General features: G+C 33.2%; 1 protein-coding gene across 1 annotated transcript in view; it reads left to right on the top strand.

The window, feature by feature from the left end:
• Positions 1 to 21,340, top strand: part of CNTN5 (contactin 5) — a 508,562-nt gene that overhangs the window by 235,384 nt on the left and 251,838 nt on the right. Inside the window, exons 9-11 of the mRNA XM_011369440.1 lie at positions 3,415 to 3,551; positions 5,319 to 5,448; positions 7,533 to 7,683. Coding sequence (XP_011367742.1) covers positions 3,415 to 3,551; positions 5,319 to 5,448; positions 7,533 to 7,683 — 418 coding nt within the window. The remainder of the gene's footprint in view (positions 1 to 3,414; positions 3,552 to 5,318; positions 5,449 to 7,532; positions 7,684 to 21,340) is intronic.

Genomic DNA, 21,340 nt, shown 5'->3' on the forward strand with positions numbered 1-21,340 from the left:
AAGAGACAGAGAAGTAGAACATTCCACATGTATTGAACAATCTGAAGAAGATGCAGCCTGTGTCTGGAACACAGCAAACCTGTCTACTTGGATTACAAGGGTCATGTATAGTTATGAAGCAGAGTAGGAAAGTTTATAAAAAGTCCAAAGGAGGAAACAGAGTTTAATGTTGCTTTTGTATCTCATCATTTCTATCAGTATTTTTAGTGTAGATGACTACAAAGAGACTGATTTTGGGAGCCAGGCACAAAAATTAGGATCAATATTTAAAGCTCCCCCTGGTAGACTGTTGAATGATAGATTCCAGGCTTAAAGTTGAATTACAGTGTATTCAAAAGCCTACAAATCCTGACTATGCCAAGGTAAGGCTCTTAAAGACTGGGATATGTTGGCTGGAAGACCGATGAGCTACTAAAAACAAAGTTCCCATTTACAGACAACTAGTTATGCAGCAAATGCTTCCAATTCATTTTTCAATATTTCAAAATAGGATGTAAGAAATATATGCTCCCGGGAGTCAGAAATATCTGACTTCGAAAGTGGTTTCTGTCCCTTACTATGTGCCTTTGGGTAAATTTTCTTAACCTCTCTGAGCCAACGTTTCCTGATTCATAAAATGAAATGTTTGTTTTCAGGGTCAATGTTACAGGGATCAATTGATAACTGAGTTCAGTGTTTAGGATTAACATTTAATAAATGACAGTTTCTTCTCTCTTGCTCTTTCTCCTTCCTTCTAAACTGGCTTAGGTTTTGGACATCTGCTGTCCCTTTAGACCCACTGATATCCATGTGCAATTTCCTTCAGCATATCTTCTTTCCTTTCTCATACTATCCTTTCCTTTCTTATGCTATGCTATGACTTTACAACTCCTTTACCACAGTATAAACTTCTTAAATATAATATATATGTGTTCTATATCCCTAATAGCCTCTAAGATTGACCAAGGACTTAAATGAGGTGAATGAATCAATGACCAAAGTCCTCACTAGCACAAAGTAAAATATTTTATAGATTTATGGCAAAAAATGTTGCTAAAAATAACCAATTGTTCAATATTTTTTTCATATTTATTTTAATTGTTTAAAATAGAATACTTATGGACTAAGGGTCACTTGTTTTCAGTGTTTTTATTTTAAGTATCAGCCAATGGAGGAAAGACTCCAGCCTCTATTTTATATATTTGATATAATCACATTATATCTTCTTTTCTAACTTATAAAGTTTATTTTAACTACTTTCCAATATGTTACTTAAAATTTGATTACATCAAATGAAATACATCTGTACACACTCACTATAAGATAACTACATAATATACACAGGTAAAGATGCAAGTTTTGAGATGTATCTAGATAACACCGGTTGTTAAAAGACTAAAATCATTCCAAAAGATACTATTCATGCATTTCTGTTGAGGCAGAAGTTGGTCTCAGGGTGCAGTCTATAAAAATCCATAAGTAAGACTCAAGAGTTAAGTAGATTAATTTGATTAGGGTCAGACTCAACATTTCTAAAACAAAAACAAACGAATTTCAGGATAAACAAAGAAGGAAGGCATACTTCACAAAAGCTGAATTTAATGTAGTCTTTCATTCAGATGCTTCATTTTCACATTTTCAATAGTGTTCCTATAACATAAATTACCTTTATATTGAATGTTCTTCCACATTTATTTTGCAAATAGTTATGTTGCAGGTCATTTATTGGCTACAAGTAAATATAGTACAAAATCGTAACAAAAAGAGTATAAAACGCCAATCTAAAAAAGCAGTCTGTTTAAAAGCAGATATGACATAATTCTTGTTTTATTTCTAATGAATTATTCAGCAGAATGATTTTTTTTCTAGATTTTGACCGTACACAATTCTTTAGAGCAGTGAAAACTATCTTGTCATAAAACAAGCAACCTCTGCTAGCTTATAATATCAGAAACGTCATCATTGACAAACACAGAAAGGTGGAAGTTTTCCAAGTACAGCAAAGTTGAGGTCAGAAAGACAGAGAAAAAGAAGTGCTTCCTCTGTCCTGAACATATTCTTGAATTGCCAAAATTGGAGAAAGTAAGTTGGGGAGGGGCGATAAAAAGGAACCGGTCTCTCTGATTTTTTCCCCTAACTTATAAAAATGAACATCTGTGTTAAAGAACCATCTCTGTCTGTACCCGACTTTCATCATTGTATTATAGCATCCCTATACTGGGCAGCTCAACAGGTGCACAACAGGTTGTGCTCTAGGTTCCTTCATTAAAAAAGGCATTTTGGCCTATTACTAAGAAGTCTATTATCCCTACTGTTCTAGGGCCTAACAACAACATATATCAAGGAAAGACTCCCCGCAGCCTGGTTATATCCAGCTAACTTCTGGCACCAGATTCTTAAGATAACTACAATTAAAACAACTAAAGGAAATTTGGCAACGCAGTACAAAAGTAGGAGTTGGGGATTACATTTTATCATTCAGTTGGTAAAAGTAGTCCTATCATGTCCGAACTTTTATTTACGCCATGCGTACAAAGCTCCGGAGCCGTGTCCCTCCGCGGCCCCATTTGCACGCGCGACCGCTCCACGCGGGGCCGCGCGCCGACATCCACTTCACGGGCGGCCGGCTAGTTCAGCGGCTGTGGACGCGTCCTTTCGCCCTTGGCGGGCGTCTTCCCGGCCGGGCCAGAGCCCCGACAACTCCGCGGACATATTTCGGGCCGTCGCGCCGCTTTCGGCTTCCTCGCGCGGCGCACCGACACTTCCGCGGCGGGGCTTTGAGAGCGCGCGCGCGCGCCTGCGAGGCCGCGGCCCCGGCCCACGCCGCTCGCCCGGGGTGTCGCGCGGACCCAGCACGCTTACCGCGGATCCGCGCTGCGCCGGCTTTCTCACGTTGCACAACCGCTTCGAATCGCAGCCACAGCACACTCTTTGTTGATCAAGGATTCTTCCTCTGTTGTAATTTTGCATATTTGAAGAACGCTAGTAAGTACAGAAAAAACTGTACACCAAGTGAACTTTGAATTTACAAATTATTTTCCAAAAGCGGTTCGGGTTCTGTTAAGGAAAAAAAGAGCAGTTATCAATAAATGGACATGCTGTATTACTTCAACCTGTGCTAACGCTGCCCCAGTACTTGGAAAAAGTGATGCCTCTTAAGTACCTGACTTCCTACTAAACAAATTATGGTGTCTTGAGGGAGAATCTAGCCACTGTTTTGAAGTGGGGAAACAAGATATACTTCTTTCAGCTTACAAAAATGTTTTAAATGATCGAAATATCACTACTATACATTTTTTACACGAGAAATACAGTTCTGTGGATAATGCAAACCGTGAATCAGTAAAATTACTGCAATTAATAGGTCCATATAAATTTCGAACTTGGTAAAGTGAGACTGGAATCTCCCTTTTTTTAATGCTTCAACTCTTACAGCTTACCCACACTGGATAGAAAAACTGAATGATACTCAGTTAGACAGTGGGAGCCCTTTGCGATGGGAATGTAAGGCTACTGGAAAACCCAGACCCACATACCGTTGGCTGAAGAATGGAGTGCCTCTCTTAACTCAGGTACTGTTGGATAACTATTAACCTGTCCCAGTGTACTTTTGGCAGGATTGCACATAGGACATACTGTCCTTTATTCTTCTTGAAAGCCATTTCTTATGTCTTAAGTATTTGGAGTAATATAACAAATATAGAAACAATTTTTATTTTCATTACCTCATTTCTTTTAAAAATAATACATTGTTTAGGTTTTATTCAATCCTATAAAGTCATGAAAACATTAATGGTTATTATAGACTCATTGTCATTTCTAGCCAACTTTTAGATAACATCTAGCTTGTTGCTGTCACTTTGCGGATGATGGAGTTAACTTCAATGAGTAAAATGACTGGCCCGAGTTCATGTATCTAGTAAGGGACGAGATTGGAGTAGAATCCTAGTCTTCTGTGTCCTAGGCAAGGTATTTCTGTGACATCCTGCTACCCATAGACTTAAATATCTTTTTAGTAAATCTGCCTTTTTGTAAAACAACTTAATGTGTTCCGGATTTGAAAATAAATCAATTACTATTTAATTTCAGAATAATGGTAATTTTAGCTCTTTCCGTTATTGTGGCCTTTGCAGGAAAGAGGGCACTATTTACCGCCAAAATAGAGGAAGAAGCAAATATAAAGTTGAAATTCCAAACACATTCTGCCCAGGGGCCTTTTGTCTATCATTTACCTCTTTGGGCCTCAGTTTGCTTCTTTGTGAATTGAAGAGATTAGATCAGATCCTTCCCACAGTCCCATCCAGTTCCAATATTCCCTTATTCTGAAACCAGTTAGATCAAAACAATTACACAAAAAGACACAAATAAAAAGAACTATAGAGCTGTTTTAAAAAAAATTGTGAGGGAAAGGGTGGAAATCCTGTCATTGAGTTATTTGCCTCTTTCTAATTCTTTCTAAATCTCCTACCAGATAAACCTTGAGAAGGGACTATGCTGGTTATATTTTCTACTCCCAGCATCCAAGTAAAGTAAATTCCACTGGCAAATAATACATTTGCAAAGTGAATGGGTTTATTTTGAAAATGGTGTCAAATTACTTGGTATCTCTGTTGATAAAGTACTACTCACTAACGTTTAAAAAAATGATTTGCTTGACATTAAGTAGACAAGACACCTGGTTGTTTAACAACATTTTAAATTTAAAATTCATTTTTGAAATGTGCACTTGGCCTCTGTTTACCTCAATTTGCACATGCTCCGTTTTCTGTCTTCTATATTGTTTCTTCTGATAATGAAGTTTACATTGTTTTACCAATAATTTTATACAGAATCCAGTTGCAGGGCAGTTTTTTTTATTTGTGTTGTTTTGTTGAGAGAAGTGAGAAAAAGACAAACTCCTCACCAGATCAATATAATAAAATGATTCTTGCTATGACCTTAACTATACTTAACCTTGATGCCTCAGTCCTTTCTACCATGTGAATCCCTGCTTCTCCTTTATAAGATGAATTCTAATAAAAGCTTCATCTGCCGATTGTACTTTATGAGCTTAACTTGTATACCAAGCAAAAGCAGCTCCATTTAAAAACGAAACTGAAATAAAACTCAGAAGAATAACTACAGGAATATATAGTTTTAATTTCTTTTCTAAGAAAGTTATAATTTACATGAGATGTTATAAAATAAGATAAATTTGCATTGCTGAGTTGTCAAATAATGTTCAACTGCATTAATTGCAGGCTTTCCCCCCCCGCCCCTTGGTCTAGGAGACAGTAACTGCTGCAAAATCTGTATGATTTGTTCACTTTCTGTATCTAATTTTATTTATTTCATTACAGAGTAGGGTTGAGATGGTTAATGGAGTATTGATGATCCACACTGTGAACCAGTCAGATGCTGGAATGTATCAATGTTTGGCTGAAAATAAATATGGAACCATTTATGCAAGTGCTGAGCTAAAAATTTTAGGTATGCAATTTCTAAGTAAACAAATAGGAAAAAAGTTGCTTTTTTTCATGCTCTAATTCTTGCTATACTCGAGTTTCATGATATGATTGCAAAAACCTATTTTATGGCTTGAAAAAAAATTCTGTCTTGCGGATATATATCTTTTAAGCTTTAGGGGACAAGTTTACATTGGGTACAGTTTGTCCCATAACTTTTTTATAAGGTTTTTCTGACTTTTTAACAAGTTTACGCAATATGTCTGTTCTATGATATTAAAAAAATCATATAAGAAATATATGTTAACTTCCAAGGAAAAATGCCTTGAGGGTAGGGGATCAGAATGTAGATTTCAAGCAGCCTCTCCCTTCTCCCATAGCAATGCTTAATATTTTTCCAAGCAAGCTCCTACCTACCAGTAGACATGTGACTCCTTCAAGGCACCCACAATAAAGCACTCTCTCATTGTAGGACATCAGCTATTATCATCATTACATGAAAAGGAGTCTAGGCATAGCCATCTCATAGAGTTATACCCTTGATAAAAATGTAACCAGGAAGTAGCACTACTTTATTATTTAGTACAGGAAAGAATCCAGTGGAACAGGCTACCCAGATTGAGCATATTCGGGCTACTGGAATGGATTTTACTTTTTTCCTACTCTGATGATTTCCTAAACTTTGGCTCTGGATATTTATAATACAAAGAGAAATACTTAGGTGATCTTAACTCACTGCCTCCCAAAAGTGGGCAGGAGCCCAAGTGTACTTATTATTCACTTAAATTCCCAAAGCACGATATTAACAGGAACACCCAAGATCTCAGGAATCTGGGAACTTTACATATCAACTAAATGTAATACCATAAACCAACTTATTGAATTATGAATGTTTGAACTTAAAATTTCTCCACATTATAGCTAATTCATCCAAAGTAGTTAGAGGAGTCCATGTTTCAGTCTCCTACACCTAATCAATAAAATATTAATGTACTTTCTTGTCAGTGCACACTCCAACATTTATTAATTAAAATCTGGTTTGGCCTTCACCTAGTTAATAGTTTACCCAGAAACATTGTGAAATGAGTCTCTTTCTCATTCACTAGACTTATTTTCAGAATTATCTTTTGTAAGTTCTATTCTCAGTAGGCAACCAAAAATGTTACCTGCAATTTCCCCATGAGACTTTTTATTTTTTTCCAACTTCTTAACCCATCTCAATTGCATACATGTTTTTATGTTACATACATATTTTTAATGTTTTTATGCCATGCATTATACTGCTATATGATGGACATAAAACGCTTATGAAATATCCACAAAATTGTCACATTGGTACAATAATTATATCAGAGACCGTAGACTTATACAGTAGACATATTTTTCATATTCTCTTTTAGGTTCAAAAGTGTCTTTCTTTTAAAAAATATTGTTTTGGTCTCTGTCTCATGAATTCTTGTAGTCCAGTATCCTTAACTATAGCTGCCCAGTGGAATTACCTGGGGAACTTTAATTAAAAGTGTCTTGGTGAAAATGCAGTAAAAATAATTAATGATCAGACCTAGGTAAGTAATTGCAACCAATGATATCAACTTTTGATTGAAATTTAAACACTTCCATTTCTTAAAAATGTATTTCTTTAAAAACTGCATTCAATTGTATTTAACATTCAAGTAAAGTATGCTTTAGTTAAGACTCAGGAAATAGATAACAGAATTGTCTTCTCCACAGGTAACCTCCATTTTTTCAAAGGAAGCCCCAAATATTCTTCCTTGGCTGGCCCCTTTACTTTTTGCCCAAGGTGCTCATTAGTCTTTTATAATTAAAGTTGCTAACCATAATTAAAACGTGTTATTTTTTAAAAACAAATCCACTTTGTGGATCCCACATTGTATGAAACCATCACCTGGTAATGAAAAGAACAACCAATAAGGTATCTATTCATTAATAACTTAAATTTTGAGTTATTATCTTTTATGTGTATAAATATTATATGATTTTATTAGAAATGTATCCCAGTAGAAAAAGTCGCAAAATATTGATGTATCTATCCTGCATTAGAGGTTATTGTCATAGCTTCTGGTAAAACTAACATTTTCTTTTTAATAGCTTCAGCTCCCACTTTTGCACTGAATCAGCTAAAGAAAATAATAATTGTTACAAAAGGCCAAGAAGTCGTCATGGATTGCAAACCCCGAGGCTCTCCAAAACCAACCATCTCTTGGAAGAAGGGAGACAAAGCAATTAGAGAGAATAAAAGGTTAGTCTATTTTCATAATTCAAACTCTTAACATCAAACTTCTTTGAAGGTGCAGATGATACACACAAAGAAAAAGTCTTGCAAAGTAATTGTGAAAGGTATTTCATGAACAGATTGAAATATGGTTTTGTCTATGAAGTGATTAACAGAACCCTAGGTTCTGCTTCAATATAGTCAAACTGTTTTTGAATCTGTGGTGTTTCAGCACCAACTGGGAATTTTATCAGGTTATGAAGAAAGCAGACGTGTTTGTTAAGCTAGCTATTCTGGGTTTTCATTTTGGGTCTGCAGATTTGGGGATCTACAAGTTGCCTATAGTTATTTTTAGATTGTGTCCTCATTTCAGTGTTAATGTTAAAAGTAATGTAAACATATTCTGGATCTTCTGGATAATTACTTTATAACAGAATAATTGCAAGTGAAATCTGTGCCTGTCTGCCTGTCTTTTTGTTTTCAATCATGTTGATGCAAAATATTATAGGATTACTTCAGTTGCCACAAGCAAATGAGAAGTGTGCAGAAGGATATATAATGTGTAAAGATTTGTCTTTGGTAAGTAAAGCCAAAGGGCATTGCAGAAGTACAAATGAGAAAAAAACGATGAGAGAAATATATCATCCCATCATAGTCTGTGTATGCCAAGTTCAAAAGTCCCATCCTCTACCAGTCATTACCATGTTAATGTTACAAATGGTGATTCGGCTTTGACAAAATATCTTCCAATATGTTAAAATAATGTTGCGTATGTTGTTTTAGGGTATTATTTTTTATTTGATCGATAAGGATAGGAGTTTATGCCTAGTTTTATGTTTGTCCAGAACTAAGTAATTACATAGTTAAGTAATTTGTCAGTATTAATGGTCCATGTGAATAATTCTTAAAGTAATTTTGGGATATTTTGAAATACTTGAAAATTTTCTTTTGATATTTTTGTTTACCATTCAAATCTGAGACACATTGATTTAAAATGCCTGTGTCAGATGAAATAATTTATAGAATAATTGTATTCCATTTAGACCCAAGGATCGATGCTGCCTTGAAGGGGTATCATCTGGGATTGGCATAGGTCATACTGGGCATCTTGTTTTGAAAGAGAATTTATCTTTTTTAGTTGGGGCAGGGGCCTGGGAGTGGGCAAATTCACAAACCGTAAGATCGGTGTTGCATATGGTTGAATTGCATATGAATGAATTGCATTTTTTTTAATTGTTGCTTATAGAAATATTTTTAAAACTGGCACAAACCTTATTAAAGCAGATGAAAAAGTATTTTTGTATTGTAAGAACAAATAATTTATTACTTGGTTATTTTTTTCTGGATGTATTGGAAATTTTTATAATGTACATATTATATACATATAAAATACATATTATTATAATATACATATAAAATACATATTCCAGTGCAAGTCATTCCATTTGATATGCATTACTTTGTTTTATGTGGGCAGCATGTGAGCTTTGTCTTTTATTTTAGTCCACCACAAAAAGTTCCTCATTAACTATTTATAGACACCACATTTTGAGTTTAAAAAATTAGACGATGTCTGTTTGTCAAAGCAAAAAAAGATTATGAGTTTTCTATTACAACAAATATAACGATAATAAACTTTTTATTTTCCAGAAGTTGAAAGACAAAGTTGTGAATTTTCTAGTTTTCTTGATTCATTTTCTCCTCACTGCTTACTCCTTGGGTTAATGAGACAAATACACTGACCTTAAACTCAAGTCACTCAGTTTTTCCATATGTCAATACTTCTGGTCAACATGCTAGTCAGGGAGGAATCTGAAATGTGAAATATTTGTATGTTTATTTATTAAACTAAAAGCAAGACTTGGCCACATTTACTAAACATTTTGCCTACTCTGATATATATGTTTAGGTTTGTGAGATGGTTTAATTTAATAACTCCAGAGGTATAGTGCATTTTTACACTTAAAATTGACAACACTTATGAAATATCGTTTTTACTGATGTATGATTTGTTATCATATGGGGCAATCCCAGGTTTCATGAAGAATACAATCTAATTGGATATAAAAATAGTCAAGTATTAAAATAAGAGGCTATGATTTAAACAACATAATGAATTTTATTAAACAATAAGAAGATGCACATAGATATTTGGAAAACTGCACATTCCAAAAGTATGAATGGAAATTTAAAATGTATATATTATACATTCTTTAAAATAGAATCTGTTACACATAAATTTTAAGTCACTTTTGTTATAAAGCACAGCCACCGTTTGATTAGAGTTGTAAACATCATTTAAATGGAAAAGGAGATGTTAGAAAACTGTTAAGGCTTTGAAAACCTTGTACCATATATATTTCACATAGGGGCTACAGATTCAAATCATGGTTTATTTTATCGTAAAATAAGTATATTCACCATTCATGTGATCTACATCAAATATGTTCCTTAGTTATCCAACCTACAATTATAAAAACAAAAGTTAAGTGAGTTAGCCTTGCCCTTCATTCACAATTTTCACAGTTATTTGGGATTCATTCCACATTAGAGGTTGAAACAGCAAATAGCAGTTTCCTATATGGGCAAACAGACTAGCCTTGTATTAGGGAAAAGGAATTAAAGTAATAATGTGTTATAAGAGAAACATTTAAATGTGAGAAATATTACTTCAAGCATAAAATTATTTTGGAACAATGGCATGAAAATGTAATGAAATATTTCAGTTGCAGAAAAATATCTAAATCATCTGAAAATATATCAGAAACTCAAAAAAAAATGAATTTGAATCTAGAGTTAAGTACAATTTAACTCTAAACTGTAAATGCAGTATTATAACAACTGAAGGTTAATAATAAGTCATTTATTTTATCAACAGAGTGCCAAACAACTCATTGGCTTATCCTTTTCTGCCAAATTTTGATTGTTTTGGCGGGCGGGGGGGAGCGGTCTTCAAAACACCTTTTTTTTTTTTTTGGTGTTCACCCTTTTCACTAAAGAAATACATAAATTATTTAAAATTTGATAAGTAATAAGTATAACAGTATGACTTTTAGAAAAAAATATAATTAACAAAAAAGTTGCCTGCTTATATATTACAAAATGTTTCATTCACTTGGCCCTAAATGATACATCTAAAGTATGTAAGAAAATAAAGCTTGTGAGTTTTACGTAGTTTGCTGTTTGTATCATGGGATGAGTTGTTTATGTTATAGAATTTTCAATATGATCTGCTCAAACAGTAAATATTATTATCATTAATAATGATGCTGATTGCTTAAAGTGTATAGCATTTATAATTTACAAAGCACTTTAACATTGTGGGAGAGAGTATAACTTAGTGTATAAAATAGAACTTAGCTGCCCTGTTTATTCTATGAGGTTTCAACTAGTTATTTAATTCCCTTATTTGCAAAATTGGAATCCAAAAGAGTATCCTCATTTGGTTGTGAGAATTGAGTGAAATTTTGAATGTAAAATACACTGGCTGGTGTATGGTATTTAATAAGTGTTCAATGAATGTTACTTTTAACGAAATTGCTGCTACTGCTTCCTATGATAGTGGTGGTGGTGGTGATGTTGGTATCATTTGAACCTTTGGATCATTGAATACTGGCATCAGTTTTTATCGATAGTTCTGGAAAATTTTACCACTGCCCTTCTCTTTCTCCAGTAATTAAGGGGGAAGATACTTAACATTTAAGTCATCATCTTGGATTAAAGGAGTCTTTTAGGTCCTGTGTGATAACTTTATTATTCATCAACCTATGTTCCTAAATTGACATTCTTTGTCCATCAGAGCCCCAAACCTCCACTGCTCGTTATCTATTCCTGGCATGGCCATTCTCACCAACCTTACTCACTCCTAGTTCAATATATCTGGGATAGTTTCTGTACAAGCAGGCTGAATATTTATTTGTTCCATGATCAGCATTAGAGGCCATGTACAAATAGGTGAATCTACCTGGAGAGTTAATGGAAATAGAAAAGAAGCCTTCTAAAGACTTTTTTACTCTTCTTTTTAGGGATTTCTGGGTTTTGCCCCATTGCTTTTAAAGATCACCAGCACATATCCACTTAGGTTTCTTTATCAATCATGTCCATTTTCATACTAAAACTAATAAGCTCCAGGAGTACTAAGACGTGAAATGTTCCATGGGGATTTTCTCTTCTAGTATACTTTCATTCTGAATGTTCTGCTCATCAAACTCATATTGGATTTTCACTTCAGCTCATTATTTCCATTACTTGGCCATTAACTTTTGTTAAAATATAATCACCCAGAAGCACTCCAGCAGTGCACAACTATTAAGCCTTCATTATTTCATGTTCAATTTCCTGCACTTTTTATGGACAAAGACAATCTTGGCTAAAATGAAGAGTGGGTAATTTTTGTTAAAACATAGTTTATTTTGTTTTCTTCCATCTGCATATGTATAAACTATTATTGAACCCCTAGAATATGTTATATATATTTAAAAATTATTTATAATTATTAAAATTTCAAACTAGTTTAAGAACCAGTTTTCATTTCTAGGCGGAGTTACAGAGACAATAGACTAAAATTCAAGTGAGTTCTAAAGAAATCTTGCATCCAAAAAAATTATCCTATGGAGGGGCAGTATTATAGTGTAATTTTTGTTTTATGGGACTGTAATCTAAGCAAAGACTTGTCCAGAATCCTGTGTAATATTTCCCTACTCACCAAAGGAGCTTCAGAACAGCGAAGTTTTCAACTTACTCATTTAACACGCACAGAAAATTGCACTTGAAGTACCCATTAGTTGACATCTAGTGGGAATTCATGTTGTGTTCATTAGGCAACAATGATCAGACTCACATACTGACTCACAGACATATGGAAAAATGAATTCTTAGTGCAAGCCCTAAAGGACAATGTTACTGAGGGGAAACTGGGTCTTCTTTCTTTTTCTAAGGAAGAGGAGGAATTCATGGGTGTAATTAGGGTCTTGTTTTTGTCCCTTTGTTTCCACCTACATGCTGTGTTTGCTAATGAACAAGCTGTTTTGTTGTTTCCTCTGTGACAATGTCTTTTACATATTAAGAACATAAAACAATGTAGACCCTAGATATCATGCTTTTTTTTTCAGTGTCTAAGAAATTGTATAATGAGGGAAAATGAGCATTCATATATCTATTGACTTCCTTTGTAAATTAAAATCTATACTTTCAAAGGAAATACAATGGTCCAAATGGCATTATTTGTCTAAGGGAAGAGAAGCCTGATAGCTGACTACATAAATTTAATACCCAATGTGTTATTACTCAGGGATGGTAACTTACTGTTCCATAGGTCCATTGAGCTTAAAGAGATAAGGAGGAAATGGCCTTACATTTATTATTGTGGGGTCAGGTTGCTGACTTCCTGGTTTTAAGGAAAACTAAATGCACAAGGCTCTGCCTAATTAACTTTCACCACTTTCTCTTTAAAATGCCAGTAAAAATAAAATAGCAAAAAAAAAAAAAAAAGGAAAAGTCATAACAGCATTGGAAATTAATGAATATAGATAAACAAATACTTGGCCTTTAGGAGAACTCATTCCTTCAAGTATAAATGGGCTTAATTAAGAAATGATCAATAATTTGTTTAAGCTTAGACCTCTAAACTACAACTAAGTCAGCATAAGAAGCCAGTAGAAGGAATCTTCCACTAACCTACTTTATACCTGTACTTGCTAAATTCAGAAATTGGGCCTCACTACAAAGGTTGGCTAGAATCCCTCTGCTATAGGGAAGCCACTCTTTAAGGTGATAATATGTCACTCTCACTACTCCAGTCCATCAATACCAATCCAAAATATGTTTGGAGATTATGAATCCAGCAGTAGGATGAGAGAAATTACTATTTATTTATGAATCACTTCAAATTGTATCACTTCAATAGGATTTGAAGTGATTCATAAATAATAATTTTAATTACTAGTAATATAGAAAACTAGTGAAATCCATATGTTCTGGAAATTATTTAATTTTATATACTGCTTCTAGTAAAAGAAAGAATACAAACTAGTTCAAATTTCCAAGGATTCAATTTACCTCTACCTACTCATAAGGATGAGAGGATAGAAATCAACAAACAGCTTGCCCCCACTTCCCAGAAATACCTTCTAATACGCTAATTTCAGACTACACTGAACACACAATTTCCTCAAATGCGTTCTTCATTTTCTCACTTTATAACCTTTACTCAAACTTTCTTCTTTTTCTGTCCTTCCCTTCTGAAGCATGATATTCAACCTCAAAAATATTTGAAATACTAACTCAAAGGATAGGACTCTCTTATGTTTTCTGACCATTGGAAATGCTTAATCAGTTATAATTATCAAGAAGCTGTAGTTAGTAGGAAGTTAGATGAATGACTTAAGTTGAATTTAGTTCTCAGTATGTGCCAATTCACAACTTTCTGATTTAGATATTGTCATCTCTGATACACATAGTTTAAAATTTAAAGTCAAAGGGTTCAAGTGTCTTGTTCAAGGTCATCCATCACAAAGCTGAGCTTTGAAAAACCAAGTCTGGTGCTAGTCAATTATTTTATGATAACCTTAAACAAATTGTTTAGCAGTGATGTTAATTTCTGTCTACCTGGAAAATAGTGATGGAATTTCTTCTGAGTGCCTATAATATTTTTGATAAGGATTCAGCTTCCCACTCTGTACCCAAAAGCTGCACAACCAACTTCCTAGGTAGTTTCCTCTTCCCCCTCCCCCACACACATTCACATACACATTCTCTTTACAAACGTTTACAAAATCCTCAAAATAGCTTGCTTTGAATCTAATTTTCTTTCCAATGAGAGTCATAGAGCCAAACTGAAAACTAAGTGACACAGTGCCCAAAATGTCATCTTGCCTTTATTTTTGTCTTTCTTCATTTTACTTTATGGTAAACTAGACCACATCAGTATTGACAATCCAAATATAACAAATACTTATTCTTTCTTTTCAGTGACACATTTATCAGTTGATATTATAAATGTTATAGACAAAATGATTCTAAATGCATTATGCTTCTGGAATGTGTTTTAATATTTTTACATTGTAGATTACAAATCTTGAAATTAATGACATCCATTTAAATACAGTAGACATACTATAAAAAATCCCTCAAATTATTTGTTCCTAATATTTTCCAAATTTAAGGTCACGGAAAATCTAAACGTTTTTCTTCAAAGTTCTTTAAACTTTTCTTGTCCTGCTCTCACCACATTTGTTTCTACCCTTTTTTTCTTAATTCTTAAAATATAGCAAAACAGGCCTCAGCTCCCAAGAGGAGATAACACTGAGGAAGTCACTTACTTTAAGCTGTAAATGACAACAAAATAATTCTGACTCTGTTGTGCTATGAACACCTCCAGTTTGTGGCTTTTCATCTCTAGCTAATTACCAGTTTAGCAAACAGTTCATAAAGTCTACTTCTCATTATGGTTCATTTATCCCAGTTACTATAAATTGCTGAACAAGTTGCCTGGTTATGCTCTCTGCATAGGCACAACTTGAACAAGCCATTAATTGCTTAAAGGCTTTTCTTTTCCAAAAGCCCCCCAGACTACAACTTTCAGCTTAATTTGTCCTTAATACAAACAACATCTAAAATACTTGGGAATTCAAACATCTAAATACATGCTACTGACTGATCCTACTACCTCCCCAAGTGACTCTTCAGTGAATATAAAATAGTGAAGAGAGAAGATTCTGAGGATATTTAGAAAAAAAGCATTATATGAAGGAGATTTTTAGCTTCCTCTGAGAGTTACATAGTCACTCCTTTAAATTTTTTGCATAAATCACGACCTAATTTAACTGTGGTTTATTCATATTGGGAATTAGAGGGCATAGACAGAATGATAACCTTGACAACAATGAAAAACAACCTGTAGATCATTTCCATAAAAGATAACCTAAATAAATTTTATCATTAGCATACTTCTCTTTGCTTAAGTAATAGTTATTTATGAAAAGGTACACAGATGGATAAATAGATGATAGATTGGTAGGTAGGTAGATAGATTTTAAGATGACTATTATGTTAGCTGGTTGTATCTGGAGGTTTCAGGGCACCAATTTATTTTTGTTTTTCTCTCTTTCTATTTGCAAGTGGTAGCTGCACTTCTCCTTTCCCTAGTGTCATATAGTATCGCTATTACAGGGGGTGATGTGAAATCTGGCATTGCCCCAACAATATGGAGGGGGTCCTCAGTTCTTCTCTGCTGACACAGTAAAGAATTATAGGTCAGCAAGATTTAGAAAAAGTAAGATTTATTGAAGTACAGTTTTTAGAAGGAGACAGGCCATGCCAAGGAAGGCTGTAGCCCTGTGGAATTCAAGAGGTGAAAAGGCAAAAGATAGAGTGTGCTCCAAGCAGGGGTGAATTACAAGTAAAGAGCTGTAATGGCCTGGAAGTTGGGAGGTCTGCATTATATTAGGGTTGAAATGGGTGGTTACAGGGACAGTACTAAATGATCAGCATGTTAGGTCATTTTGATTGACATTTGGCTGTTATATAACTTTTTGCCTACTGTGCATGTACTCACCCAGAATTCAGTCTATTATAATTAGATTCATGAACTTCCAGGGATAGGCATGATATAATAATGATATAATGAGGCTGAGGTTACAGGCAGGTTAGGGTAGTACTTTCTGCTCATGCGTTTGTGCCTGGTTTAAGACAGCAGATTTTATGGCCTTTGTGCCTTAGGATGTAGGCATAATTTGTAACCATAAAATAGGTGTTTCTGGGAGGTCCTTAAGGGAGGTTATTGTGGTTACAGAGCTGGGCCATTGCTGCTGTTGTTCTTGACTACCTAACTAACTCACAGTATAATTACTGTTCTTTTCAATTAAATTATTTCAGTGAAAACAGCTTTATTAAACATATAATGTATGTAAGACACTATATCAATAACAAGACAACTAAAAAAGATTCTTATCCCCCAAGAAGGCACCTGTCTAATGGGCAATAAAACTAATACATAGATAACTATAACACAGGTTATTTAAGGTAATAATAATGTAGAGTTAGGAACATAGGATAGTTATATATATAAGTATGATTAACAGTATATAATTAAGATAACAATAAAAATAACTACCCTTTATTGGGCACTGGCTACTTTATATATGCATATTTCAGTCCTCAAAATAAAGTAATATTGTAGGGAAGATATAATCATTCCTGTTTTAAATAAAGTAAATTGTGTCACAGAGATATTGCCTAAGCTCACACACATAGTAAGTTACAGAGCCAAACAGAGAGTCCATTACTCTTTGAACCCAAACAGTTCATGGTCTATTCCACCGTATAAAAAAATTAGAAAGTTAAGAGGAAAAAAATAAAATCTGAATAGAAGATGAGAGAACTCTTGTATGAACTGCAAATCGAAATGGTTCTTGAATAGAATTTTCACACAGATAGAATATATTTTAGAAAGAGTTTGGAATTTGCAAAAGCATGGTCATGAATCCAGGACATTTTTGTGAAAAGTAAATACTGTTATTTGGCCAGGGTATATATTAGGTGTAGAAATGGAAATAAGCTGGAGAGATTGAATAGATGAGGACAAATTGAGGAGAACTTGGAAAGACAGTTTGAATTTATGCTTAATTTAGTAGCTAAAGGGTAGTTTTGGAAAGACTCAATTTACATCTATTTTGGGGCATCTGTCTTTATTATGTAATTTTAAAAATTATAAGTTTTCCTTCACAGAAAAATGCACATTATTGCTCCAATCTTCCCAAAAGAAAAAAAATTAAATGACTTAAATATAAAAAATATATAAGTAAATATTATTTAAATGTCTTGATCTTATCAGTGAGCTGGTGACAAAGTCAGGATGAAATAGTAAAGCTAGGATCTGTGCTTACCTTAGAGTTAAAGCCATGCACAAAAAGCCGGTTTTCACTTCAAGGGCATTTACTGACATTAAACATTGGTTTTTACATGTTACTAGGCTTAGAAGGAAGGCAAAACCCAGAGCATGTCTCCTGTAAGACTTGGCCCATGAATGGTTACCCCTAAACCATGAAGTGAACTACTAGATATAAATCAACCCACTCAGAAAACCATGAAGAAAATGATCTATCTCATGTCTTTGTTCTGAATGGAGAGGGAAAATCTTTCACTTAGGTTTTGTCTATCAGGCAGCAATTTATAATCCCTGGATGGCCTGAATAATTCAATGTAATTGAATTTAATTAAGTTAGTCTCCAATAGGAAGCAAACCCAGGCACTTGAGGTATAAAAAAGAATGAAAAACAATGAAAGTATCAATATGTCAGTATAAAAGTTGCCATATAAAACAGTAAAACAACTTTTTAATCTCGTAAGACTGGAAAAATATATCAAAAATTGAAAGCAATAATAAGGGTCTTTAAAGTGTTTTAAGATGCTTAAATTATTTGGAAATAGGTTAATGTATTGTTAGAATTTGCTAAGCTTAAGCCTACTTAAATTTCTAGTATAATGAATAAAAGGATTGAAATAAAGTGTGCTGTTTCCAAACTAGTGGAGGAAGTAAAAGTAATGAAAAAAATTAACCAATCAAAAAACAGAGAAAAAAAAAGTGCATATTATATATCAAATGAGGAACAAATACAAAGTACAAAATAATTTAGTAAAAGTAAACTCAAACATCAGAAATTACTATAAATATTGAACTAAAATAAAAATCTAGCAATCAGCTGTTTATAAGATGTTTAAAGCATAAATAAATAAGAAATAAAGAGGGCAAAAAGATTTATCAGTTAAATATTAACACCTCTCCTTAAAAACTTAACTATATATATATATCAATATCAGAAAAAGGGACAGTAAAAAAGAAGCATAACGATGGTCACTGTATAATAAAAGCTTAAATTGATCAAGCAAGCATAACAATTTTAAATCTGTACATACTTCATAGATCGCCTCCAAATTGCAAAATAAAAATTAACACTTCTATAGGAAAAAATAAGTGAACTCACTATCATATTAGGAGACTTTAACTCACCTCCCTTGTATTTCAGAACTTAGAGGAAATTTTATGGCTTTAAATGCTTACATTCAAAAAGAAGAAAGCATAAAATGGAAGAGCTAAACATCTATGTTAAGTTAGGAAAAAAACAAAACTAAACATAAACAAAATAACAAAAGCAAAAATTAAATTACAAACAAATATCAAACATAGTTGGAGGGTTGATAAATCCAAATATCTAAATATCAGTCCTTTTAAAAAACTAAGAAAATTGGCACATCTCTAATGATCAAGAATATGAGAGAAGACATCAAAAATATTAAAAGAAAAAAAATGGAAACATAAGCACAGACTCTGCAGACAAATCAAAAAGTAATAAGAAAAAAATGAAGAATAATCGAATGTCAGCAAAGTTTAATACTTATATAAAATGAATAAATAAAATACAATTTCTCAAATTGGCTCAAGAAGAATTAGAAAATCCAAATATTCCACTCACTATTATATTAATAGTTAATATAACCTTCACACAACACACTCCAGGTTTAGATGTTTTTCCCAGAAAGGTCTACCAAACAAACTAAGAACAAATGATTCCAATCTTACATAGTTATTTCATAGATTAGAAAAGAGGGAAAATAACCTTACTAACTCACTTTGACAAGGATAGTATGAGAAGTAAAAATACTAACCAATCATTCTCATGAGCATAGATGTTAAAATTTTAAACAAAAATATTTGCAAATAGAAAACATCAATCAAAAAAAGATACTGCATAACCAATTTGAGTTTCATATAGAAAATAAAATTGGTTTAACATGGGAAAATCAATACAATTTATCACATTAAAGATTAGACAAGAAAAATCATAAGATTTCTCAATGGAGTAGAAAAAAGCATTTGATAAAATACATCTATTTGTGATTTAAAAGAAAAAATCTCTTAGCACCTCGGGAGAAACTTCCAAACCTCTAACGGTATCTTCAAACAAACAAACAAAAAATTTAGAATTGTGAAATATTAGAAACATTCCCTCTGAGACTGGAAACTAGAGTTCTTGCAATCATCATTTCAGTTCAGCATTTTACTGGAGGTCTTAGCATAGGAAGACATTAAAAAGTATGAGAATTGAGAAATAAACTTTCATTATTGCTAAAAGATTTAATTGTATATGCAGAAAGTCCAAAATAATCTATAGAAACATTATTTGAATTGTTTAGAGAGCTTAAGTAGGTTTTGAAATACAAAGCAAAAATAAATTTGCATTTCTAAAACAAGAAGAGGGAGATTTACAATGTCATCAAAGGAAATTGCTTCTGAATGGGAGGTCTTGGAATTGGTCAGGGAGGGATAAATAGCATTCTTCTGGGATTAGTAATGTTCTGATTTTAATTAAAATTATACAGTTGACTTTATCCATGAATAACTTTTCCCAAAATATATTACACCCAAGGCCTAGTATTCTGTCCGCTGTTTGCTTATTTCCTCTTTTTCGATGTCAGAGAAGCACTTTACCTGTTGTGTTCTCAAGGGTTTTTTGAAGGAAACTTCTTTAGATGCTATGCAAAGCAATTACAGAGACAAATGACTTGGGTTTTGGATTTTTTTCATAGCAATTCAGAGACTTTTTGTACTCTCTATCACTGTGCACAATGGCAGTGTCATTGGACTGAGGTAACTAACAATGATGAATACTATTTACTTAATACTCATTGTGTGCCAAGCTATATTACTTAATATTTTTAAGGCGTTATTTCTTTTAAAGGTGTTTTCAATGTGTTGTGAGGTGCGTATGCATGTGTACAAAGGAACAGAAATGAAATAAGGGCTGACAGTGTGAAAATATCTGAGTACAGATATGATTATGGTATTGTTAGTACTTTTCTAAAAAAATATGTAGAATGTTTATGGTTTAATCTATAATTTTATTTTCTATACTGCTGTTTCCTTTGTTGGAATGATTCATTTTATATACACATATTTTGAAGCTTTTCACATCTATTATAAGATACTGTTTGACATATAGACTTTAAAAGTCACTTATTTATTTAATATTTTTAATTTTTCAATTATAGTTGGCATACAATATTATGTTAGTTTTCAGGTGTACAACACAGTGATTAGACATTTATATAACATACGAAGTGACCACCCCAATAAATCTAGTACCCATATGACACTATACATAGTAATTACAATATTATTGACTATAGTCCTTATACTATACTTACATCCCCATGACAGTTTTGTAGTACCAATTTGTACTGCTTTTCACTCATCTCCACAATCCACTTCCCATCTGGCAACCATCAAAATGTTCTCTGTGTGAGTTTTTTCTGATTTGTTTATTTTGTTCTTTAGATGCCCCATGTAAATGAAATCATATGATATTTGTCTTTCTCTGTCTAATTTACTCCACTCATCACAGTACCTTCTAGGTCCATCCATATTGTTGCAGATGGCAAGATTTCATTCATTTTTAAAAATTTTTATGGCTGAGTGATATACCATTGTATATATTTACCACATCTTCTTTATCCATTCATAGATACCCAGATTGCCTCCACATCTCGGCTATTGTAAATAATGATATAATGACTATGTGGATGAATTTGTCTCAAGTAGTATGTTGAATTTCTTCAGATAAATACCCAGAAGTGGGATTACTGGGTCTTTATTTGTTGCTTATTATAGCCTTTGTTTTAAAGTCTA

This window comes from Pteropus vampyrus, unplaced genomic scaffold (genome assembly GCF_000151845.1).
Source record: "Pteropus vampyrus isolate Shadow unplaced genomic scaffold, Pvam_2.0 Scaffold148, whole genome shotgun sequence".
Classification (NCBI taxonomy): Eukaryota; Metazoa; Chordata; class Mammalia; order Chiroptera; family Pteropodidae; genus Pteropus; species Pteropus vampyrus.